The 26,304-nt window shown below is 45.1% G+C and overlaps 2 protein-coding genes across 2 annotated transcripts in view; both read left to right on the forward strand.

Annotated features, from left to right (window-relative positions):
• Positions 1-568: 568 nt before the first annotated feature.
• LOC149370115 (NADH dehydrogenase [ubiquinone] 1 alpha subcomplex assembly factor 8) lies at positions 569-2,345 on the forward strand. Its single transcript, XM_089560071.1, has 3 exons — positions 569-708; positions 1,003-1,101; positions 2,252-2,345. The coding sequence occupies exons 1-3, from the start codon at positions 637-639 to the stop codon at positions 2,273-2,275; spliced, it is 195 nt and encodes a 64-aa protein (XP_089416197.1). The 5' UTR covers positions 569-636; the 3' UTR covers positions 2,276-2,345.
• Positions 2,346-4,762: 2,417 nt separating this feature from the next.
• LOC149370116 (DNA mismatch repair protein Msh6-like) overlaps positions 4,763-26,304 on the forward strand; it is a 74,303-nt gene continuing 52,761 nt past the window's right edge. Inside the window, exons 1-9 of the mRNA XM_089560082.1 lie at positions 4,763-5,084; positions 9,807-9,984; positions 10,630-10,787; positions 14,694-14,755; positions 17,313-17,468; positions 19,782-19,895; positions 21,008-21,117; positions 23,176-23,263; positions 24,534-24,593. Coding sequence (XP_089416208.1) covers positions 4,919-5,084; positions 9,807-9,984; positions 10,630-10,787; positions 14,694-14,755; positions 17,313-17,468; positions 19,782-19,895; positions 21,008-21,117; positions 23,176-23,263; positions 24,534-24,593 — 1,092 coding nt within the window. The 5' untranslated portion in view covers positions 4,763-4,918. The remainder of the gene's footprint in view (positions 5,085-9,806; positions 9,985-10,629; positions 10,788-14,693; positions 14,756-17,312; positions 17,469-19,781; positions 19,896-21,007; positions 21,118-23,175; positions 23,264-24,533; positions 24,594-26,304) is intronic.

The following is a 26,304-nucleotide window of genomic DNA, read 5'->3' on the forward strand; positions in this document are numbered from 1 at the left end:
AAAAAGAACGAATTTCAGCAACGCGGATAACCAAACAAACATCAAGGCAGGCGAAGCAGCCAGCACAACGCGAAGGTTCGCTTACTCAGTGCGTCGAACTGCAGCTATCCAGCGCATCCGGCGCTCCGCTTCGTGAGACCTTGAAGGAAAACGGTGGAATTTGATATTGGGATTCAGACCTTCTTGCTCGTGGCAGCCCACGACGCAGCAGTAAAGACGGTGACGCTTTTTCGAGACTGAGCGAGGTCTCTCGGGCGGATCGGCGTCTCCGATTCCTTCTGCTGCCTGCGTTTCGTGCTGAGGCACACGGAGCGTCGGTTTTCTAAATACTAAGCCACAGCCAGGCCGCGGCGTGGTTTGTCACAAGTGACGAGCCTTATCGCACTCACAACAGTGCAGAAAAACATGCGAATCGACGCAAAATGCAGGCTAGAAACGTGCGCCGCCACAGCCACGGCTCACTACTGACCCAACCTGGTACTACCCAGCCAACTTCTCCTTGCCGCCACCAGGCGCCGCCACGTTACCTGAAACTCCAGCGCAAGAGGCCTATGGCGCATGTTTATCCAGTCTATATAGCAGGCGGGCGGGCATGGCAAGTGTATTGGTTGTGGTTGTGGTTTTCGATTGGCAGCGATGAACTCGGTGCAAAAAGCCCGACAGCGATTAAATTCATACCCAGATGCGTTCTTCAAGTGCTCCAAAGAGGTAATGTTGCGTGTAAAACAAAGATCGTGTCTCGCTTATCGTGCAGCGTAGTTACGCTGCAGTAAACTGGAGCTACGGTAAGAGCCGAGTGCTACGCGTGGCTGAGCCGAGTCATTTGCGAGTCATTTACGTTTGATGATGAAAGATTTGAGCCGTTTAGCCCTGCAAACTATCAGGGATAAAGGTGACTACTACAGTACGCGCCTGTGTTTGAAAATCGTGCTGGCGTCGTGAGGATGCCGAGTGCGCTCTGGCCATCCGTGCGTTGCAAACGCAGTGACTGCTCGTTTGCAGGCTGTGCTTTATGGGAAGTGCGTAGTCGCGGCGGACGACCTGAAGATGAACGACTGCGCGAAGGAGTTCCAGGAGCTCAGAAATTGCATCCGCAAACACGTGAGCGTGTTGCTTATTCCCGTCGAAAGCCCGAATTCGTCGTGGCGACTTGTTCTTAACGTATGATTTTTGAAAGTTGCTTGCGCCTAGCTTTTCGGATAACAGCATGCGACAAGTAGGCAAAAAAGTGCTCAGGGCAGGCTGACGACTGTTCTTAGATGTCTGCCTTGCTTTCTATTCGCATAGCAGCACACATACACACAAAAAAAGAGCACTTATTCCGGCACTTGAAGAACCATTAAGTTAAATACATGAAGCCTTACTGCTGGGAACTAAAGCAAGATGTATTGGAAAAATTGTTTGTCAGCCCTTTGTTTCGTGCATCTTCTGAATTGCTCCATGTGCATCTTGCCACAGGACAACAGGATTTTGTAAATGTCACTGCACCAAGTACAGAAATCCTGACATGGTTCTTTAAACTGAACATTTTCTTTTGGTCTCTTGACATATATTGCCACTAGCGACTTATGTTCACCAGGGCCGGTAAAGAGAGCAGGCATGATGTGTCTTTATGCAACCCCCTTCATGTTTTTAAGCGCCCTGCAGACATAAGGAACCACTGACAGTTTTGCGCAGTGCTGTGAATGGTGTGCTATCAATAGGCATTTTTACTTTTAACTTTTTGCTGGAGTGTTTGCTGTCATCAGTTCTGAAACCTAGCATTTCTGAACGAAGTCAATAGACTGTGTCATGTACATTCGGAGATGAAAAGTTGGTGAAGAGAAGCATGTAAAGCCTATCATGCTTTACACTGTGGGTGTTCTTTAAGAGACCTGTTATTGTATTGCAAGAATTACATAAGATTATGTGGAAGATTTGTAGATGGAGCATGAGGTCGCTTCCAAGAATAATTCGTCTGCACATTTGTCTCTGCATTGTGAGGACTGCTGATGCAATCCACTGCTTAACGAGTTTCAGATACTTAGCTAGAGGAAAGATATAGTTGTGCATTCTGGTGGCCTTTCAAATTTTTGCACTGATTCCCAGTTCTGTTTGAATTTGCTTACTTATGGACTTCACCATTGGAGTACATTGTAAAGGCACACACTCAATCCATTGTTGTGTGTACTTATAGTCAACTTTGTGCTATGATTTGACAATGAGTGTTTCTGTGGTTTTCAAGGCTGTCACTGTTCTTTTATCTTTACAGGTCAAGAGGCCAGGAAAGTTATGACAGCTTATGGAGTAGGCAGGTGCTGCAATTGGCTTATGAGGGATAAATAAATCATACATGTGTCCGTCCAGTGTGCGTACCAGGCCCTTTTTATTTGCTGCTAAGTGTAGGCCTTTATTTGTGCTGGTTTCAAGTACAGTCAGAGCACTGAGATGCATATGTGCACATACACAAGCTGCACTGCCAAGCACTCTTTGGTGTTGTACAGATTTGTGGTTGTGGTCGAATGGACTGTATCACATGAACTGAGTGATAAGAGGTGTGGACATTGAGACATGGGACACAAAGCCTGGCAAGGATAATTTACAAAGTGGATACCAAATAATATGAATATTCTAGTCAACAAACTGTGCCAAGTATGCAACCAAAAGCAAGGCTACCTTGTCAAATTATTTTTCTGCAAAATAAGGGTGAAACTGAAGCTGGTGAGAAGCCAGAGAGAAAGTAAGCATGTTATAATGATCTAAGAGCTCATTATACAATACAGTTATGCCATGGCACATGGTAGCCACAAGCATCAAATAAAAGAGCAAAAATGAAACAGGAATTAATTCTTTCAAAACCAGTCGATTCATGTGTGATGTTAAAACAGTGCAAAAGTAGGCATGGATAGTATAGTGGTGCAAGAATGACAAGCACAAAAGTGGCCTTTGTCATTTTAGTGCCTTGTTTCTATCTGCCTCTTGCTGAGCTCTTGGCTTCGGTATTTGGCACAAACCAGGTAGCCCAGACAGAAATCTTAGTTCCGGGAATTTCTACATTGGGCTCAATCTTCAACTGTCTATTGCCAAAGACTACTCTGACATTTTACTTGTAACACTTTTGCGATGACCATTTGTGTAGTATAGTAGTTTTTCAGGAGAGGAAATAGCACAGTAAACATCTCAATCTCAGTGGACACCTCAACTGCATCATGAGGGAAGAGAGGAAGGCTGGAGTGATAAAAGAAAGAGGTGCCTTAATGGAGGGCTCCGAAATAGTTTCGACCACATGAAGATCTTTAACGTGCACTGCACTGACTTCGCCTCCATCGAAACACGGCCGCCGTGATCGGGTTTGGACCTGGGTACTCCAGCTCAGTAGCCGAGCACCCTAACCATTGAGCTACTGCAGTGGGTTGACCGTTTATGCTTCTCATTATTTTTTGCACCTTGCTTGTGTGCACATCGGTTTTAATGTTCCCTTCAGTATTTGACTAAGTGGATGATTTTTGAGTGCACGGTGAATAAAATGAACTAATTGTCGATATGAACATGTGTGTATGCACCTAGTGAAAATTTTTTCACATTTCACACACTCCTTCATGCTGAAGAAGTGCCAGCGATAGCTGTGCTGCCTTCTGGTCCATGCAAGCCCCTGCTGTAAGGTCCACAGGCCAGGCACTCCTCGACCACATGACTTTCAAGAAAGCGTTAAAGAACCCTAGGTGGTCGAAATATCCGGAGCCCTTCACTACGGCGTCCCTCATAGCCAGAGTTGCTTTGGGACGTTAAAACCCCTGTAAACCAAACCATCTGGACTAGTATTTTTATTGGCCATCAGGTGAGTATGGGGTTTTCAGTTACAAACATACTTCAATGACAATGCTGCTTACTCTAGATGAAATGCCCTGTGCAGCTGTTGCCCTTAAAAACAAAGCACAGCAGTGTCATTTCTGAAAAAAAAAAAAAAATGGTATGTCAAGGAAACAATGAACAGGCACCCAAGTAAATTTCAAGAACGAAAAAAAAAAAATGTGCCACAAGGCCAACGATCAAGCAACAAAAAATTCAGAATACACCCGATTTTGAACGAGAGAGAAAAATGCCTAGAAACAGCATGGAACCAAAAGAATGTAAGCAAAACGTCCTAGAAATACAAATGCTCTTGTCAACAAAGAACTCGATGGCACACTTATGCATTTGCTATCAGCAAGCTTCAATGTGTAGGCAGTTATGTTCCAAATGTATTTTATCTTGTACTGAGTGGTACAACAGGAAAAGCGTCCTTTCTTTATCGCTTTTCCCCATCAAATGGGGCTTCATTCATTAGCATTACTAGTCAAAGACGCTGGTAAAAAATGATGAGCAGTGAGTTTAAGTAAAGTGAGCTTTAGTTTAAGCTGCGTGCATTTGCCCAGTTGCCACGAGTTTGCCTGCTGGGGATATATTTTGAGACCATGCTAAAAGGCATATGCAAAAAACACAATATCAAGGGTTCAGTGGAAATCTGACTGCTGTACTCAAAGATGAGGCTGCATATTTATTTATGGCGACAAGGAAATATATGATCGAAAACAAAATGAAAATTGTGGATCTTGTTTCTTCAGAACATCTCGGGCCATCAAGAGAAGTTCAAATGTTGGTATTTTTATTGCTTAAAGCTCGAATGAAATTTTCACTGTGGTACTACTTACTACTTTCTTTATCTTGATTAGAGTAAATAATAATAAGAGCAGTTAAATCTGTACAACGCAATGACAGATTCGGTTGGTAACCATGATTTCGCGCGCTTTCATTCCCTTTCGTTCTCAGCGCGCGCTTGCGTTTTGCCGCTCTTGACACTTGTTTTCCCGAGGCAGCAAGGTGGTATCCCTCGCATTATTAGTGCGAGGAGTCTGCGGTCACTGTTCACTCTTCGTCTCTTCCCAACAAATTACACGCGATGCCAAAGGGGAACACATTGTTCGCCTATTTCACCAAGACCCCCAACGCCAAGGCAGCGCCGACAAAAACAGACAGCGGGGCCTCGCCAACCGTAAACGGCAAGGACAAAAAGTCGTCTTCGCCTAAAGGGAAATCCATCACAAATGGGACGCCGTCATCGAAAGGTCTCGTAGCGGGCTTTAAATTATTTTTCATCTGTTAGCGCGCGTCTTGTCATTTGCGTGCGAGCAGCGCATGGGACGGCGCAGTGCGTGGTCGTGTGAGGTAATTAGGGAGGGAACGGGTGCGCGCAGCTTCTGTTTACGCTTTCTTTATCCGGCTGTTCATTCTCCGCAGTGTTTCACCATTTACATGTGCATTAGAGAGGAGTCCTTGTCTTCTCGTTGATGTTGCGCGGATGGTCGATCTTATGATTGCTGTAGAACCGTTTCGTTTAACTGTCCGCGCATCAAATACACGTGTTTAGCACAGAAGGTGTAGCGCGTAGACCGTTGTTCTGATCGAGGTAATGGAGGAAGAAAAAACCCGGAAACTAAATTCTGGTGATTCTGTCGCAGTGACATTTATTAAAGAAGTCGGGAGGAAGCGCATTCGAGAAGTCGCCAGGAATCATGCACCTGTGGCGGAGAAAAAATGCCCAACCAAGCTGCTGGGATCGACGTACAGCGGTTTCGTGTGGATGAAGGCAGGCTGCTTGAAGTATACAACAGCTGGCCACGTATGCCACTTATAAGTGTCAAAGTAAAAGAACTAGTGCTCTTTATAATTCGGTACACAAATTAAGGAAAGCTGAGGATTTTTCTTTGGCTTTAATAGTGTTCGTGCCCCAGTTTCAAACAGTGTGGCTACTGAAGCGCCCAGTGAGAAAAAGCTACATTTTTCTTTTTACTTATACTTGTGTGTCTGTTCCTAAATTCTAAAAAGAACCATATCTGGCCTTGAGTTGGTGAGTTCGTTGAAGGATGGTTGGTATAGCAGTGTGTATAGAAAACTGCTTACAATGTGTAGAACACTAGATTTTGTAAAACGAGGCAGATCTGGGCCTTTTAGAAAAATATAGGTACCATAGCAATGTTGCTTGCGATTGTAGCCAGTGAAATGCAACATTAGAGCACCACTAGAAACTTTGTGTATGTTGTAATTATAGCGTCATTGTATTTCTGTATGAAGCATAGCTTGGAGATGTCTACCTAAAGATATTGGGAGTAGCCTAAAATCCCCTTACTGTGACTCTCCTCACACTGACGCACCAGCAGTGGAAACAAAAGTTTTTTTTAACTGAAGATTTGGCCTGAGGCTTCACAGAGAAAAAGCTCACATCTTAACTATCAAAGCAGATTGAAACAATGTTTTCAACTGAGGGCAACATAACTGATTGTAATAAGCACATTATTCAGCACAGCAGCTGCCGTTGCCATACTGGCGAACCAGGACCACTGTGAGAAGCTGTGTGTTTCTATAGCCCATTTATCAAAACCAGTTCTAAAGGTATACCTGCTTCCCTATCATGGTGTCTGTCACATCATGTGGAGGGTGCCTGTTCTACACAGCCTGGAATGTCCATGGTAGTGAAAATGAGGTATGGTGAGCTCAGTGTGCAAGAAAAAGAATGTGTTTCACTTTAAAGCTACTGCACGAGAAAAAAAAACTTTAGTACGGATCATCGGGGAGAAAACTAATGATGTGCACTAGTGGTGGTGCGCAATGTCAGTGACATTCGTCAGTGACATTTGTCAGTGACATTTGTCAGTGACATTTGTCAGTGACATTCGTCAGTGACATTCGTCAGTGACATTGCAGGCTTCTTGATTTTGCTTACTTTCTAAACATTCATGGTACTACATGCACGAATTTGCAGTCTTTCTGCTTTGTTGTGCTTTCTGTTGTCAGGGGAAAGACCTTTTTCCTTCACCTCGTCTTGCAAATAAATTGAAAGCTATAATTGAGATCACGTGTGCAGGTGTAGGCCCTTGGACCTTCTTTACGCATTACATAGAAAAGTATGGTAGTATATATTGCTATGGTGCTGTGGCTTTGGTGTTTCGCTGCTGATCCCAAGGTCATGGGTTCGACCCTGGCTGCAGCAGCTTTATTTCGATGGAGGTGAAATACAAAAGTGCCCATGTTCTGTGCAATGCTAGTGCACTTTGAAGAACCCCAGGTGGAGTAAATTCATTCGAAGCCCTCCACTATGGCATCCCTTATTGCCTTTATGTCTCTTCAGGATGTTAAAACTTGCAATCTACAAAAGTATGACGGTTCTGAGTTCGTACGTATGTGCACCAGTATTTTTTTCTAGTGTGTGTATTATGTGTGTTGCCTAGTTTTTGGTAGGAAAGGCATGAGAGGACTTTGATTGTTGAAGTCTCTTCCATATTATGGCCGTGAATTCGTTTCTAAAATGTACGAACATTGGATCTTTTCTGGGAGCACAATGAGTGGCAGTTCTGAGGACAGGAGGAAAAAGAGTGGGGTCTTAGTGGCATATGTTGTTAGGACATCATAACCCTGTTAGTATTCACACAGTGTGCCCAGTTGGAGTGCCGGCATGACATAAGTGTGAAGGGCTTAACGAAAATGAGTACTTTTAGGGATTGTATGCTTGTGCACAAGGCAAAAATTAAATATTCTAGTGATTTGCTTCTCAAGTAACACGGAGACATTATGCAATATTTGAAGTAATTGTGCACCTCAGGATAGGCTTACTTGACAACAGTGCAAAAGATGTCTGTACAGGGATGGAAGGAACGTAAAGGAAGAGGCCCCGACTTAGAAGACCTAATGACAGAAGATCTTGTATATATAATTGTTCGTGTTTGCACTTGGCTAGTTTTGAGTGTTTATTCCTTCAAGAAGTGTCATATTCATTGTGCATTGTAATGCTTATTCCTTCAAGAAGGGTCATATGCATTGGGCATTGTAATGCATCAAACTGTAGTTTATTACACTACAAATAAAAAAACCACCAAGTTGTGTGTGCAAAGCGCTGTGAAAATATATTTGTCAAATGCGCTGGGAACATAGAAAAAGAATACAAGCAAAACAAAAACAATTGGGTGCACTGAGCCAGGAAATTGATAAAAAAAAACTGAAATACTCAAACATCTGCACTAGCTACCATTCTTAACAATTTAAGCTTTGTACATGATACACTGCATTTTCCGTGGCCTTTCAATATAGGAGTCATGACTGCTGTGCCACTTGGAAAGGCAGTCACATGAAGATGTGAAACAGAGGTAGATCTGGCATGTGCTGCACATTACGTTTCTTTTGAGTTCTGCTTTTGTTTTTTGATAGCACGGCTTGCAGTTCCTCCTTTACTCTATTTCTTCAGTTCTTGGCAAATAGGTTATACTGGTTAAAGGAGGTGTGCCTTCCTCAATATCATCATAATCTAAGACCTGCTGGCATATTTCGTAAAATATCTTGGCTGCAGGTTGTGACAGCACAATGTGAAGCTCTGTCATCAATTACAAAATGCACGCAGTACATAAATGGGCTATGTCTTGGGCCTCTGAGATGAAGTCTTGCTGTCTGAACTGAAATTCGACCGTTGAATATCATTGTCTAAACTCATCGCTGCTGCTCTCATAATAATAAAAAAGAAAGACTGCATAGAGATCAGCTGAAGTGTGTGGTGTAGCCTTTTGCTTTTGAGGACTGTGCAGCAAAATGGATGCCATGATGACCAACAGACATCACTACGTCTGATCAAAGTTTTGTTTTTTACGATGCTCTCTCTCATTAAGAGCTAAAAAATAAGAACAAAACCAAAAATTTGTTTTTATAGAAATGTACTAGACGGCATAGCTGGTCCACGGGCACTCAGTTTTTGGTAGTATGTTCAAAACCTTGGGCTATATGTTTGATATGGTATAGTAACGAAAGAGTTCACTGTTAAGTCGGTGTTTGTTCCTGTAGGCTTCTTTTCTCTCTGTGTACGTGACTTATGAGTTGTTAAGGTTTACGGATAACGTGTCAGCATGCCCGTGTCTGGTCATTTTGCAGAGCAGGTAGCATTTAAGCATTTCATGGAATAGGACACTTTTACAGCATGTTGGTGGTTATGCAAGACATCAGTGCTGTTTATTTGGATCACATTGAAGATGGATTACCTTTGTCCTGTCTACCTTGTAGCACTTGTCCCGTCTTCCTTCATGTGCTGTGTGTTGTGCCATGAAGTAATCCATAGCACAGCATAAAACAAAAAATAACAAGGAAACGTAAGGGCATTACAGTGAGCATAAAAGAATGCATATTTACGTTTTGTGTCAATGACATTCATGTTCCCTATTCTTGCAAACACCAAGGTCACCTTGGAGACCTCAGAGTTAATCACAGAGCAATGTGGCAGTGTGGTAGCATAATCATCTGTAAGCCATGTGCCGGCACCTGTAGTGCAATGCTTCAAGGGAGTTGAAATTATAAAAAATAAGACTATTCAGGAGGAGAAACATTGTTCTCTGGCAAATTTTGACAATGCTGCTGGCATACGGCGCAGCTTGTAGCTATTCGCACGCTCTCAACTTCTTGTGACTGGAAAGAGGACTGTCCTCGTGCACTTGTCGCATCTCTTGTGGAATTTATTTTTACCAAGTGGGATTTCTTTGGCGTTTTTAAGTGAGTGCAATTGCTTGCTAGTGTGCTTGGTAATCAGCTTCCGTGGTAAAATGCATGTAGGTAGTTAGGTAGTTTGTATTCGTACGATCATTTGCTTATCCATTCACCTCCATGAGTACATCCTGCTATGTGGCATTATTTTATCGTTAGCTCACACATGCACCATTAAAGGGTTTTCTTTAAGATATATTCTTGCCCTTTGTAAAAAAATTAATCGTGTCAGAAGTAACACAGGATTTTTATTTTCGCTGTTTCTCGTCGTGCAGGAGGGGCGCCCTGTCTCCACGACTTGGTCTGGGCCAAGCTAGAGGGCTACCCCTACTGGCCAGCCCTGGTGACTGCACCTCCATCGGGAGGAGCCTTTGTGCAGAATCGTGCCAAGCAGCCATCAGTCCATGTCCGATTCTTCGACTCACCCCCGTCTCGAGGATGGGTTAAGATCAGGTAAGCTTTCATCCTGCTCCTGTAAGCACATTTGACGTCCAGGTTTGTGCACGCTACGTAGCACCAATAGCACCTGCAGGTCCATGCAGGAAAGCTAACCTTCGGAGATGTGCTGAGGGAAAGCCAGCTTCTCAAGTCAACCAGAGTTGTCCAATGTTCAATAGGACCTGCGAGAAAGATAATCCCCAGAGATGTGTTGAGGGAAAGCCAGCTTCGTAGTCATCTGGCGTTGCTCGAAGTTTGATCTATCAGATGGGATTGCTTATTTTTGTACAATATAGCTGTACATTTTCCTATACATTCACGTTGTGGCTTTACAGTACTCGGAAATTATTCGACGTAAAGGATAATTCGATCTAACCGAGTTCGATATAATCGGGTTTGACTGTAGCAACGAAAGCATGCTACAGTCTTGTATTTGATTCAGTTGCGAAGCTGCGCTATTTGTATTCTATTTGATTTGGAAAAGGTATTATTCGCACACCCTTACTGTTTCCCTTTAGTAACGCTGTGCGATGTAAGCTTTTGTCAACCTCTCAAAACATAATAGTCTGCAGTTCTGTGGTTACTCGTGTAGATGTGTACTGACCTGTCGTTATCGTTGCTGTCGTATCTTTGTGCATCACTGCCCTTTGATGCATGCAGGCTGACCAAGCCCTTCAAGGGTGCTCACCATCCTGAGATCCCTGCACAGTTGTCCAAGGCCGCATGGACCAAAGGAGTGGAACAGGCAGAAAAAGCACTCTCCCTTGACCCAAATGACCGTGTTTTGCTGTTTCCCACAGATGAAGACCACGAGGAGGGTCTGTAGAGTTTATACTTGCCCAGCTTTGTAGGGTGCACTCAGCACACATGCTGTGGTCATTTTTTTCTCTTTGGCTTGCGGAACCAAGGGCTCTTAGTTCACGCAGATTTTGTTGGAGTGTGGACTGATACAGTGACTGCTTGTGTCAAGAATAAGTGGTATAAGTTTACAATTAGTTATGTCTGTTTTTCGTACCCGAGCCGTGTTCAAAGATGTCCAGACCTCTGCCAGTGTGCTGCACACAGGCCACGCTGATTCAGGCCCTTGATCAGCTTGTGTGTGGACGTCTTTATTTCAGTTGGAACTCTATTTGAGGGATGTGAGTTTACGAGGAAACTTATTTCTTGTTGGTCGACCACCGGGCCACACATACTAACAAATTTCATTTCACAGACTAGCAGGCACTACCAAAGCTTACTTTTGTGAGCTTTCCTGTATAAATTGGGTGCTGAAAAAAACCCTGCAAACATACCTTCACCTTCATGTGCATGTTGGTAAAGTAGAAAATAATGCACAATTAAGTCATTATCAGTTCTCTTTGCCAGCCTTAAAATATTACAAAGGTGTGGACATGTTCCCTTACTCATGTGGACGCAGTTTATAGGTCTACATATTACAGGGCTGAAGATTTGCATCGTGTAAAGTCAAAGGTGTTTTCCCGTCGCATGGCAGCCGCTCATGTGTAATCACGTATGTGCACACACATAATGCCATAAGCAGTTGTGTATCCATGTGGTGAAGCTGACAGTTGCAGTGATGCTTTTGCACATTGGTTCCTCTGTAGCAGACAAGAATTCTGAAGATGTTCTTATGTTTTTGAACTTTACAAATATTTCAGTTTTGTGAAATTTTGGCAGGTGCACTTTGTGAAGTTGCGTTTAAGTTATATTGTACTAGGTATGATGACAGGATGAGGATGGAAAAAGGCAGCAATAGTGTCCTCATGCAGGTGATTTGTTAGCTACAATAGGCCCTTAAGGGGGGACGAGGGTTTTAAAACTAACTTTTGTATTTATGGCTAGAATCTCGTGAAATTTTGTACACAGATGCATTTTTCTCTTCTGATTGCAAATATGTAATCATAATTGAGCTGGTGGTCTTAAATCTTACAAAGACTGGAATGTAATTAGGTAATTTTTTATGCAGCTTTAATGAACTTTCTCATTGCATTTTGTTGCTTTTGTTTGCATGATTTGATAGCCAGAGAGTTCCCACACCCGATGACGTTCTTTGTTTTTCTCTAGGGGCATGTCATCCTGACATACTATGTCAAGAGTAAGAGGTCACAGTATTTAACACTGCAACTCGTTAAGCTATAAATTGCTATTTATACATGGCCTAAACAAAAAAAGTAAGAATGTCATCAGGTATGGGAATTCGGTGGCTATCAATTCATGTAATTGAAGGAGCAAAATGCAGTGAGAAAGTTCATGAAAGCTGCATAACAAATTACCTAATTACACTTTAGAATTTAAGTTAACTTTTGATCTAAGACCACCAGCTCAATTATGATTACATATTTTGAATCAGAAGAGAAAAACGCATCTGTGTGCAAAATTTCATGAGACTCTAGCCATAAATAAAAAGGTCAGTTTTAAGACCCTCGTACCCCCTTAAACTTTCTTCCATGAAAAGTTGCCCCCGTCGTGACATTGTACGTATCTCACTTACGAAAATTTAGGCACGCTGCAGTCGCAACTGCCACACTTCTCAGCCATGTCGAGTTTCCAGGCTGCCGCAAGCTTGCCGGGTTCAAGAGAAAACTCCCAGCCGTGTAGCTATTAAGGTGCTTGCCCATCGTGATAAATCATGTGCCTTTGACAGCCACAAAAGGCTGGAGCTGGTGATGCTGATGCCGATATGGACAGCGAAAGCTCGCAGCGGAGGAAAAAGTTGATGATGAGGATGAGCTTGGCCTCGGGCGCCATCCGTGGGCAGCACCTGAAAGCTTCTGTGCGTGTGTGTGGCCTCCGCGATCAAGCGCACCGTTGCTCGCAGCCGAAGCTGATCGCGGAGGCCACGGTGCGTGCATTTCGTGGTTCATGGAAAGTTTAGGTGTGGCCCTTACATGGGTCTTTTTTTTTTTAATATTTCTTCGGGAAAACACGGTGAGACATTTGTGCAGCTTTTATATGCGTTTATACGATGCATTGTGCATTATGTCCTTTGTGAATTTTTAGGGCGTATTCGCAAAAGAAAAAGAAGAAAGGAAAAACTCTTTCCTTGCTACTGGTTTAAAACAAACAAAAAAAACGCTTTTGCGAGTAAGCGGGAGTTGCATGAAGGTCGAAATTGTCTCACTGCTTTCAGTTAAGGTGATGCTGAAATGTGCAGGCACAGATTTTTTAGATGACACGCAAAGTGGTTAGTATGACAGCGATTATCAAAGTGAGGAATCGGACTCAGAATCCTAGCCTGATGGTTAAGACTGGTTCAGCACCAGCTTCAGAAGCTCCAAGGAAGGAAAAAATTCTTATGTGTAATGGGTTTGTTTGTTTACAACAACCACGTACACTGCCAAAAAGTGGCTAAAGAAAAATTTTTCTCTGTGAGCTGGAGAGCTGAACTTGTTGAAAAGATTTAAAAGATTGTTGAAGAGGCTGCGTTGCCTGGACACGAGCCAAGGGGAAAAGTAACTGAAGTGTTATCCCCCCTGCATCTTGATTCTTGTCAGTGGAGTTTTTTTGCTTACTGAATGCCTCCCAGTGTTGTCAAGCAGAGCCCATCGTTTAGGTGTGTACTGTGCAAAGCCTAGGACGAAAAGATTGAGAGCCAGTGGGAGGGCAAACCCTTAACCTGCCCATACTTAACCTGCGCACTTAACCTGCCCTATTGCTTCAGGATTTTCCATATGCAAAAAAAAATGTCTAGGTGCTCAAGTAAGCACGCACTTTGAGTGTTCAATAAAAAAAAATATCCTGCTGCAATCTGCTGCAGCGCGAGTTATTGGCAATCCTTTGCAGGGACTCTGGTTTCACCGTGCCCCCAGAAAGATGGCTGAGAATGCTGTGCAGGGGGCACAGATAGAGCGGTGGATGTGAAGGGGTTGATACTGGCTGTAATGGAGGTGCTGGAAGTAGTGAGAGAATTTGTCTACCTAGAGCAGGTAGTGACCGCTCATCCGGATCATGAGAGGGAAATAACTAGAAGAATAAGAATGGCAGATTCTCTCAGATCATGAACGGCGGTTTGCCAATGTCCCTCAAGAGAACAGTATGCAACAGCTGTATCTTACCGGTACTCACCTACGGGGCAGAAATGTGGAAGCTAACAAAGAGGGTTCAGCTTAAGTTAAGGGCAACGCAGCGAGCTATGGAAAGAAAAATGATAGGTGTAACGTTAAAAGACCAGAAGCGGGCGGAGTGGGTGAGAGAACAAACGCGGGTTAATGACATCCTAGTCGAAATCAAGAGGAATCAATCAAGAGGTCAGGGCATGTAATGCGAAGGCAAGATAACCGGTCGTCCTTAAGGGTAACGGAGTGGATTCCAAGAGAAGGCAAGCGTAGCAGGGGATGGCAGAAAGTTAGGTGGGCGGATGAGATAAAGAAATTTGCGGGGATAGGGTGGCCGCAACTGGCGAAGGACAGGGTTAGTTGGAGAGACATGCGAGAGGCCTTTGCCCTGCAGTGGGCGTAGTCAGGTTGTTGTTTGTTGTTGATGATGATGATGATGAATGGCGGCTCTCTATGTGCACCAATGGCAGTGCAAGCTTTCTTGGAAAGTTGTAAATGCTGCTGCCAAGTGCAGCACCCAGCACTGCTCCTTTATTTTTCAACTTGCTTATAGCTCTTCGGCGAGGCTCAGCAGTGTACTGTCTTCTGTGCTGTGGGGCAGGGTGAAAGGTGTGAGTGCTTTTTTTTAGGCTCTTGGTTGTGATAGAAACTTTCTGTTCTGTCTTTCAGCTGAAGACAGTGGTCGAGAGGAGGAGATGGATGAAGAGGAGGAGGAGGGAGGTGATAAGGAGGTGGGTGTTGTGACCTTCTGCTGAGCTGTCTGACAACCCTGCATGTGGGTGTGTTTTCTTTGCATCCTTTACTGGTGAACGTATGTGTGCTTGGATGTGTAGAACAGTTGGTTTATACGGTGAAATCTCGTTAATTCGAACTTACAGTAAATTCGAACCGACAGCCGGATCCTGGTTCAGGCCTCTGTATTTCAATGAGGGAAAACTCCCGATAGTTTGAACAAACCGGCATCTGCAATAGTTAATTCTAACTTGGAGTACCTGGCTGACACCGCTTCACGTAAATAGTCTGCCTAGTCTGCCTATAGCGAGTAGAATATGCTGGTGGTGGTGGTGAACTCTTTTATTATTCCCAAAACAGGGGACCAGTCCATGGACTGGTTGCGCTGGCTTAGAAGAGGTCAGCGAATATGCTGCAGATTTACTAGAAATGGAAAACAACGGTTATATTTCCATATCCTGTATTTGTACATAGCGTATATTGCTGCCCTACCCCTATCCTTTCTTCTATCGCTCCCCCCTTTCTTTCTTTCTCCCTGTCCGCTCCGTGTCCTTTTATACCCGCTAGCCGCAGCCATGACTAGTAGCATCTTATCCTTCCAAAATAAAGCCGAGCACACGAGGTTAATGGAGCCAACACCCCATTGCATGCAGTCCCAGGTGTATTTTGCTTTCAGAGCACTCGACCATGCCTCCACTGCTCCAGCACAAGCGGTTCCAGGTTTTTGTTGTGCCACAGTCGTTGGGCTGTGATCAGGTGATGTACACAAGGCAGTTGTTAACCGTTGCAGTCGTGCTTTTGTACATGCTACTTCTCTGCCGATGAGAATTCAGACGTTTTGCTGGAGTGCTTAGGCAACCTAGAGATGATGCTCGCGGAACCCTGGCAGAAGAAACACAAGCAAATGTACTTCACTGATTACTTTTAATGTGGACAACACTCCTCTGTAAATCAAGTGTTTTGGATCATAAATAGCATGATATATTTCAGCACTAAAGTTACGTGCTCAAACAAATGCATTCCGGTTGTACTTGTTTCTGGCACATACCTGGCCAATTAATCAGGCAACAAAAATAGGTAATATGTCATTAGGTCTCGTTCAGACCTAATGACTTACTTAAAGTTAAAATGCCAAAAAAAAAAAATGTTAAAAACACTGTGATGCGATGAGCTGTTAACTGTAGGCAGGCCTGGCTGAGAGGCCTGTAGCTGCCGCTCACAGGACGCAAAGATCTGAGGCCGCTGCTTGTGTTCTGCAGCCAATTAAGAAACTGCAAAGTAAGAACTACAGCAACTGCGTTACAGCCAGCCAAAGGTAATATCCAACGAGACCAGGCGCGGCGGCCAGTAAACTTTTCTCGTGTTTTGATAATCCCCTAGAGTGCTACAGCCACACAAATTACATATCAGGAAACAATGAAATAGCTTTGCATTATCATCTTGATGAGTGCACAGGAATCTCGACTGGACTGACCATGACTCATCATGATCTGAATGTGAGCCCGGACTCACCAGGACTTAGATAGCGATCTGAATGTGAGCCTGGACTCGCGACTCAGATCATGATCTGAATATGAGTCCGGACTTGCTCACCACTCAGATCATGATCTGAACGAGAGTCCGGACTCACTCACGACTCGGGTCATGATCTGAAATGAGTGTGAGTGAGCCCGGTTGAGTCCATTCATGAGTGAATTCGTTGACCTAGGTAATATATGTATTATTTTGCTATACACTCATTAGTGCTTCTCCATTTGTCTAATTTGAGCTATCTGTGTGTACCATTTTGCATTTTTGCTTCAGTTTTATATCTTCATTATTTTGATATGCAGTGGAAAACAGTTGTCGTCGACAAATTCCTTGCTTTCAGTGCATGGATCCATAACTTGCCTTTGGCTAAGGATGCAGACAGTGATAACATGAATTGCACTAAAGAAATAAACATAATAAAGAAATTGAAAAACCTTGCGATTTCACACTAGCAGGTCCTAAGGGGTCGATCAAGGGAGAGATGGGGAGAATCTGTCGACACCATTGGCTGGGGAGGCTCATTTGAGGGGCATTCACCACTTCTTTCTTTAGTTGTTTTCGACTTAGATGTGGCTACCTTGTGTTCTGCCTGTGCGGTGGGGCGCGATTGCCGCTCATTCTAGCATCCATAGGATAATTCGAACTGCACTTAATTAGAATAATTAACGAGCTTGGTAGTGCAGCTTGGTACCCTGGATTAACTGGTTGGCTCCGCGGTTGTTCCCTCAAACACCCGTAGAGTGGCCTAGTGGTTTGAGAACCTGCCTCGCATGCGGGAGGTTGGGGGTTCGATCCCCAGTGCTGCCGAGTACCCACCACTTTTCCAATGGGCACAAGCTGTTGTTTCCTGACCATGGTGCTCGGCTCATCTTTGGTGAAATCATCGGAAAAATGGGTCTTTGAGCCCACCTTGTGCAGACAAAAAAACGCGTTAGTCATGGTGCTCTTTAGCTAAGCAGCACTTGCACCATTCAAATCAAATCACCATCTTCATCATGTTCTCCCAAACATGCACCTTTCATGCAGCCATCACGCAAGAAGCGACGCATCATGCTGCTCTCGGATAGTAGCTCTGAGGATGAATTCAAGCCCGGTAAACACGATGAGAGCGAGTCGGACTCCGCAAGCAGCGGTGTTGACGAGAACACAGTCTCGGACCCTGAACCCGAGTCACCAGAAAAGGTGAGCCTCCCTTGGTCGTTCCAGCATTGTGGCACAGTTCACTGCTGCCTGCTGTTGCGTCAGCCTTTAAAGTGATGTCAGAACAAGCGTATTTTGTTTGTTTGGTCAAGCGAAAGCAGTGTAAACAAGACAGTGCAATTTTGCAAAGGTTTAATGATTATTTACAACAGAAGTCATAAAGTTGGCCAAGGTAGATGCAGCCATGTGTGTCTTGATAGCCTAACCTGGCAACCCTGACAGTGTTGCGCAACTTCGTTCATAATAATAAGACTGTAATCTCCAACTCAAGGAATTCAAAATGGAGCCAAGCAGTGTATATCACCATGACAAGCAAAATTACAACTTTCGCCGCTACCATCCCGAGATAATAGCTCAAATTTCTGACGCTGTGCCGGGCAAAAGCTAGTCATGTGGACGGATTTACTAGAGCCACTACTGTATCCGTGTGGGGGAACCCCAATGATTTGAAAATTTGGTGCTGCACTTTCTTGTGGACACTAAGCTTTAGGTAGGGACTGTTCGCTGCCTGTGAGTGTTATATTTTACTAGCTCCTAATGTGAAAGGCTGAGGAATGCTTATCGGAGGTATTCAGAGAACTGTATTGGCTAGAGTTTGGAATAAAAGTTAACATGTGAAAATATGCAGTTCCGGTTTCGTTATTATCGAGCGCCATTACCACCACGCTTCGAGCGAGAGGAGGCTCTATCTAGCGATGGCATAGGTCAGTAGTTTCAATTTCGACACCAGGTCTCTATGGTGACCTGGTCACTATGGTGACCTGACCTCGTGACACCCAGAATGGTGGCGCCTCCCATGGTATCGGGACTGCGAATCAGTCCTTGACTGCTTGTAAAAGGACAGTAATCGTAGCTGCCGAAAGCTTCGGTGCTACATTACTGCTGATGGACACAGGCCTCTCCAGCCACGCTGTGCAGTTAGATGGCGGACGCTTGGGCCAGCATTCCCGAGGAGCTCACCAGTTGTAATTTCAAGAAATGCAGGATATCAAACGCACTGGACAGTACCGAAGACATGTTTCTCTGGAAAGATATCTCTGACAAGGGCTTTTTGGAAGACAGCACACCCAACGACGGTGATCACTGAAGCACCGACTATGGACACTTCCAAAGCATGTGCGCCTGCGCGCACGCGCGCATGCCGGAACTGGTCTGCGCATGCTCGCGGCGCAGGACAGTAGTAGATGCGAGCGCGGCGCCCAGATCTGTATCTTCCAGGTATTTGGTACCTGCGCTACGCGCATCATATCTGGCGCGCCAAAAATTTCTTGGAGTTGGCAACATCGCTGAGAAAGGGAGTAGATGTCGCACCGTGCACTAAGCTACACCTCTCTCTCTCTGACTTCTTGGTGTGCTCGAGCCATCTCGAACCTTGTGTTTATGCACGCCCCCTCGCCAAGGTTGCCGGAAAAGGAGGACTAAGGCCATGTGCCAAGACGCGCTTGCAGGAGGCAGGAGCGCGCTTTCAAGTGTGTTCCATAAAAATTTCAGACATGGCAGTTGCGCGAAACACACACACACAAGACACAAGGTTGCGCTCGTCCCGTAACCTGTCTTGTGTGTGTGTGTTTCGCGCAACTGCCATGTCTGAAGTATTCAACCAACTAGCCCGACAACACGTTCTACTTCCATAAAAATCTTTCTCCAGCGTGTGCACCAAAAACACCTGGGATTATCCATAGCAGCCTTACAGGCAAGTCATGTAATGCGAAGGCAAGATGACTGATGGGTCCTTAGGGTAACAGAGTGGATTGCGAGAGAGAGTGTTAGTGTACCTGAGGTCAGTATAGTCAGTTCGGAGGACGAGATTAGGAAATTTGCGAGGATAAGGTGGCTGCAGCTGGCACAGGATTAATTGGAGGGATGTGGGAGGATCCTTCTTTGTGCAGTGGACGTAGTTAGGCATATGTGGATGGCCTTAGTGAATGTGAAAGGCTGCTAGCAAAAACCACATGCTTAGATGACTTGCCCCACCCATATCCAATGTGTAGGGTTAGTATGTGTCCCTTGTCATCGGTTGAAAAAAGATTTCAAATCATCTGGAGCCATTATTGTGTCTGCAACGTTTGATGCTCTTTTTGATGGTAGTGAAGGGCTGGGTAGCTGGACTGGATCATGTGTTCACCGACCCAGCTGCATCAACAACGTCCCAATCCTTGCCTGCTTGTGCTCGTGTCAGCATTGGTGACACCCACGAATGGTGCAAGCTTAATTTTTATTTTAGGAAGCATGGGCCTTTCTTTCACGTGCATGAACAGTGTGTTCCAAGTCTGTGGCTGCGTCTCTGCCCCGCAGACCCCCCAGAAGCAGTCCAAGAAGCGCAAGCAGCGAGACACCATGAGCAGCACTCCATCATCCGGCACCAAGTCACCTGCAGTCCGAAAACTGGCTGACTTTGCCTCACCCAAGGTGCGTGTGTATGGGAACCAAAAACCCCAGGAGTAGTGCTTTTGGCCCAAGTCTTCTCTGATATACATAGTAGTACGCTTGGAAGTGCCAAATCTGTAGCTGTTTAAAGACAATCACTTTGGGCTCAGCTGCGTGCCATTAAAATTTTCCTCCCCAGTTAAGAAAGACCACTTGGAACTTCCAAAAGCAGATTTTTTACAGTAGAGAGGTGGGCTAGTTGTTCTTAGTAATTTTAATGCATTTTTTCAGCGCAAAATAGACAGAATGTAGGAAAGAGTCATACGCAGGGCAAACGCTGAGCTTGTGTCTCTTTCCTATGTCCTGTCTAATTTGCGATGAAAAAATGCATTCAAATTCCAAAAGCGCTGCTGGAACCAGTTGGAAACCTTATGTAAATACCTTTGGGTTTCATTTGGTTTCAACCCCGCCGCGGTGGCTCAGTGGTTACGGCGCTCGGCTGCTGACCTGGAAGACGGTTCGATTCCCGACCGCAGCGGCCGAATTTTGGTGGAGGCGAAATGCTAGAAGCCCATGTGCTGTGCGATGTCAGTGCACGTTAAAAAACACTAGGTGGTCGAAATTTCCGGAGCCCTTCACTGCGGCATCCCTCACAGCCTGAGTTGCTTCGGGGCGTTAAACCCCAATAAACCCCATTTGGTTTCAGTTGTGTATGTGAAAGTTCCAGTTTGTGTTTTCTTGCTTGAACTTCAATTTATTTGTTGGGAGATGGAAACATTACATCAGCATAGCTGCCTGTTTTGTTTTATCCTGTAGCATGAATTTACTGGGACAATGAGTAACTGTCACAGGTGCATTTGCATCAGGAGTCATGTACACCATGATCTGTCAGCTGTTGTGATTCACAAATACAAAAGTTGATCAATCCTGCTAAGGTCAGGAGCCATCTCACTCGCTCCATTTTCAGTGCACGGTACTGTACCGCCAGCGTAGATATGTTAAGGAGAAACTGTGATCAGAAGCGTTTGCTAATGTGCAGAGTCTCGCAGCATGTGGGCTGGTGGTATTGCTGTGCCCCGACATTATGTACGGATTCAGTCTTGAGATGCGGCTGCTGTTGAACAGCCTGAAGAAGTTGGTGTTATGGTTTGCAGGCCAAGTCTGAAGCTGAGCAAGCAGCCAAGGCAACAGGTGGTGCGGGTGCCACGGGGCTTCAAACATGGGCGCACCTATCATATGACTTCCTCAAAGAGGGCAAGCGCAGGTGAGTGTGTCAGTGTCATCCTGGATAGTTGGATGCACACTGGGCCAGCTGCAGTGGTCTAGCACTGCCATGGCAGCCTGATGCCAGACTGCACTTGGAGCTGCGACTCCAAAAATAGTACAAGTTGGGGGGGGGGGGGGGGGGGGGGGGGGGGGGGGGGGCAATCACGAAGGCGGATGACTGCTCTGGCAAAGTGTTCCACCCTCAAGCGGGTACTGAACTGAGTTCTGTGGGCAGCTTTTGTGGATTCTGCGAGCAACCACACTGACCTGTCCCCCCTCGGAGGGCGGTCAGCTTCCACAACCTCCGGTACACCTTCGAGCTGACTGCCCTTCCTTACTCACATTACACATGGATCAAAACATTTTTTTCCCCGTTTTTGCTATCCCCAAATTACACCTCATATTATGTGCAGGTCCGTATTATATGCCGGTTTTTGCGATAATACCTGACTTGTTAAAACTAATTCGAGAGCATTAGCTCTTTCTCACTTTTGTACTGTCGGTGTTGGTGCCATCCACAGCACAGACCTTGGCAGCAGGCCAAGACGCTGAGTACTAGTAACGGCACTGTGTGTTTATGTTTTGAGGGTGCGGATGCGTGCGAGGCAGGCTTGGGAAGATCAGCACGGCCGTGTCACCATGTGCGGTTGTGAAACGTACAAGTGGCGAGGGCATGATTTGTGCGCCATTTACCTGGCTGGCTCGTGCTGGCGGTCGCTCTCCCAGACGGACAGCTGCGCATACACCTGAATCTGAAACTACCTAACGGTTTGCTGTTTGGTTTGATGCTGTCAGCTGGGCCGCACGCGTGGGCCCCGTTTCATCACCCGTTATCTCCTTTGCCTCCACCGCTGTCTTCACAATTGTAGCGTTGCTCGTTTATTGCTTTGAGCTGCGTCTGCGCTGTCAAGCCATCCCGCGGGGAACTACATAACGTGGGGCGGGGCGGGAGGGGGTAGGCATCTTCGATTTGGAGTCAACTTTTTTTTTTTTTTTGCTCAGCAAGGGGTGCGAGATGGGGTGTCTACATATAAGCAGCAGTATACAGTATAAATTGCATGTTATGACCTATGTAGAGTTTTTTAGGACATGTTTCAAAAATTTTCGCGTAATTTGCACACTCCTTTTTTGAAGCCTTAATTTAAAGAAAAAAGTGTGCAAATTGCACGAGTAAATACGGTAAGAGGATTCTGGTGTGGGCTTGTTGGTTCATGCTTAATAAACAGATTAACACAGCGCTATGGAACAAGGACAGAAGGAACATGAAGGAACACAGGACCAGCGCCCGTCCTTTTTCGTGTTCCTTCTGTCCTCGTTCTGTAGCGCTGTGTTAATCTGTTTATTAAATACGGTACTTCCCACATATACAACAAGGTGGATTATCCAGCCTTGGGCCGTCACTTTTTTTTTTGTTAAAGGAGTGTAGACACCAAATTTTTGGTCGCTTTTTTCTCTTCCTTCTTTGTAATGGTGCACAACTCATTAGTCTACCCTTGTGTCTCGTTAATAAGGACACTTTGGTTCCCGAACAAAAGTTTCCATAAAGAGAGTTGTCCGTAATAATGAATCATGAAGAAAAACAAAAAAACGCGAAATAAAACTTAATAAGGCATTTGCACGGCGGTCCTTCCATCAACTGTTGACGCTCCTCTGAGCACCGGATGCGCAGGGAAAAGTTAAAAAAAAAGGAAAATTTTTCGAGCAAGCTCGCATAATAGCCGAATGCTACTGGGTAGAGCCGTAGAGTAAGCATAAGATTGCAACCACATTGTGGCATCCCTGATTTCTCGTTTGTCTTGCCTTTATTGATATGGTGCCATGTTTTGGTTTCGATTGTAACTAGACTCCCCCAACTTCAAATTTTCAAATTTAAAAAGATAGGTCGACTTACAGTCATGTAAATACGGTATGGCTCTCGTGCACTCTATGAGGTGTTGATGTGCATCATGGCCTGCGATGCTGCATTAATGCCATTAATCCAGTGTTGCTATGGAGCCTTGTCAACAGCTTTACAGCAGCCAAGCCATTGCTCAACATTGAGTGGTGCCTCTTTCAGGGATGCCGCAGGCCGCCTGCCCAGCCATCCAGAGTTCAACCCACGCACCTTGAGCGTCCCAGAGAGCTTCAAGGCTAAACTGACACCGGTACGTGTGATCCTTGGATGGGGGTTGCATTCAGCAGGACTTTGAGAGACTGACCAGCATCCATTTCATTGCTGCTGTTTTTTTTTTCTTTAAATCTTTGTGCAGTGATTATACTTTTCTCTAATATTGCATGGCAGCATTCCGTGCAGTTTGCTGTTAGCACTTGCAGGAGTAGTTAAGAACTGTCTGGGCTAATGGTTAGTTTTGGTCACTAAAAGACCAGCAGCACCAAGATTAAGCAGAATAGTTGTTAGTCCTTTGAGGTTCTGTCATTCTCAATCCCTCTCACCTGCGTACTATTTGCACTGTCGGCGTTTTGAGTTCCCAAGGGCTGGCAATTTACTAGTATGATTTCACTGAAAATGATTAGATACTACTAACAGAGAAGAGCAAGTTTCCTACAAGTGTAGGCAACCTTTCAGAATGTTTTCTTTGCTGTCCATGCTGTCACCTCAATCCTAGATCTGCTTTGTTCTTGTCTCAGCTCTGCATGTCCAGTTATTTTTTGATAAGCTGGAATGAATCCATGCTAACCATTCAGCAGGTGCTTTGAATCGAACCTAATTGCAATTAGAGGGTAAAGAAAATTTTGGGGATACTTAAGTGTATGACACGATAGATTCGATGGGTCCCTTCAGTGGCCTGGGGTCCCCTTTGCATATCACTCGCAGACACGGACACTGTTCTTTATTTTATTTTATTTTTAATTGTACTTTTATGTTATTTTATTCACAACAAGACTTTCACAACAAGGCTTTCCTTTAACCAATTCGAATGAACATGCCTGGCTCACAACCCAAGGAGGAGTAGTTCGAGCCCTAGCGCGGCCATTTTTCTTTTCAGCGCAGTTTTTTTTTTTTTTTTTCAAAGGTATGTAATGGTTGTGGAATGACGTCATGAACCTGTAGATCAATGTGGAATTGTGTAGTGACGTCATCACTGTTGTACTGTGGGATTGTTATGGCAGATGTGCAGAACCGGCTCCGATCTCTCAGCCGCACGATCACAGCAGTGTGCCTTTCCTTCTCGTGTTCTTTTTTCCTTTTGTGTTCTTGAATGTACACAGCATGTTCTCATGTTATAAACACTTCAGCGCCGGGCTCACTTCTACCTTTTCCTGGTGCAGTGTTTAGTCGTTTGAAGCCCCGAGCACCAGCCATCGCACTGGTTGAATGCACACGGTGAATGAAATAGCTTGCTACATATGGGTGGAGCACTGCTAAGTTATTGACTGCGCAGCTGCTTATTATGCATTGTGTATTCTTCGTAGGCCATGCGTCAGTGGTGGGAGATGAAGGCAGAACACTTTGATGTCATACTCTTCTTCAAGGTGAGCGCACTTTCTCCTCACAAGTCTTCCGTTTTGTGTCCCCACTTCCCGGCCTTGCATCTCCTGTTGATGACTTTGCCTGTAGACATCTCTAGGCAGATTCTGCAGACAGCTTTATCCCTTTTTAGAATCATCCAAGCAGGAAAAAGTGCCAGTGGATGTTTTGAAGTCAGCTTTTGCTTGACAGGAGGAAATGAAAATGGCACAGAAATGCACAGGGGAAGTGCATATTAACATTATATGGCTGGTAGCTTGATATGTGAAATCATCATCGTCATCATTTATTGACCCTTAAAGACCCCTGGGTGGTGGGGCATTACATAAAGGCGGGGGGGGGGTTACACTGTGATATGCAAATGCATGTCACAATGGCCGAGGAAATATTTCTGTAGCTTAACTCTTTCGCTACCGCGCCATAGGCGATCGTTCGCATATGATCGATTCAAATCGCCCGCGCAAAAAAGCTAATTTTGGAGCGTTGTGGACGTGCTCCGCCATCTAGTTAGCGAGCTCAACAACTGCTCTTTCGATTTCAGCCTTGGTTTCAGTGTTTCGACATGAGGGGGCGCCGTGAAAAATAAAACTTTGAACGGCCGCAGCACCGTCAGCCGGAGAAAATGGCGTCCGCGTCGCCGCGCGCTCCTCGGAAGCAAAAGCTGACACCGAGCACGTCGGCCGGTTTCGGTTTCGTTTTTTGCGACGAAAGCAGCGGTTATTAGTCGGGCAACAATGTACAAACGTTGGATTTCGGTTTCGGCAGCGAGACTTCGCCTCGGGAGCCTGGAACGTCAGCGCGTACTTGCATGTAAGTTCTGTTTTCGTTCGCTGTGTGTTTTCTGCGGTGCATACGGTTTGTAATTGATGACAGTGATTTATTTTTGTGCTTCAGGGTCTTGACAACGTATGGCGAAGACAGTTTGCCAAATGCTCAAGGTCGCGTCGAGTTTTTCAACCAAGACGACAGCTAGGTGTCCATATCGGCACATCGCTGCGGTGCGGCGCTCGGAGATTCGCTCGAGTTCTCGACTTTCTTTTGATGCTCTTCACGGCGGAAATGATGAAGATCGTGTGCGGAAACACTAATAAGTATGTATGGATGAAGATTTTCAGCAAATTCGGCGTGACGGCTCATGGGAAGACGTGAATCTGTTGGAGATTCTGATGTTCATTGGAATCATCGTATACATTGGAATTGTTGACCTGCCACGACTGTATCTCTACTGAAATACCAGAATAATCTATTCTGGCCCTCTGCCATCAAAAATCATTTCTCAAAATTGGTTTTTCACTTTATTTGTTTTTGTTTTTTGCACGTAACGGACCCGGATGATTCAGTGGCGGCAGCTTCTATTGGCAACACTTGAAAAGTGTCCTGGCTTTTGAAGCACATCGATAAAACTTATTTCATCGATCCTGATGTGTTAGAGCTTGCCTAAAATGCCAAATTTTATCAGCTGGCTTTCAGGGAGCAGCTCATTCAAGAAATCTTCGGGTATGATGAGGGAAAAGAAGTCCACGCCCCCAATCCTCTCATAGAATCCATTCAACACCAACCGAAAAGAATGAAAAAAAGAAGAAACTACAAGCTCGGCTATCAGAGAACAAGGGAGGAACAAAGATAAAACCTTATGTGAAGCACTTGTCAGTCTACCTCCACTTCACATCTTCACCTCTGACTGCTGTTCACAGTGGCACCACAGTCATGACCCCT

This window comes from Amblyomma mixtum, chromosome 1 (assembly GCF_055824585.1).
Source record: "Amblyomma mixtum isolate Tamu chromosome 1, ASM5582458v1, whole genome shotgun sequence".
NCBI classification, from domain to species: Eukaryota; Metazoa; Arthropoda; class Arachnida; order Ixodida; family Ixodidae; genus Amblyomma; species Amblyomma mixtum.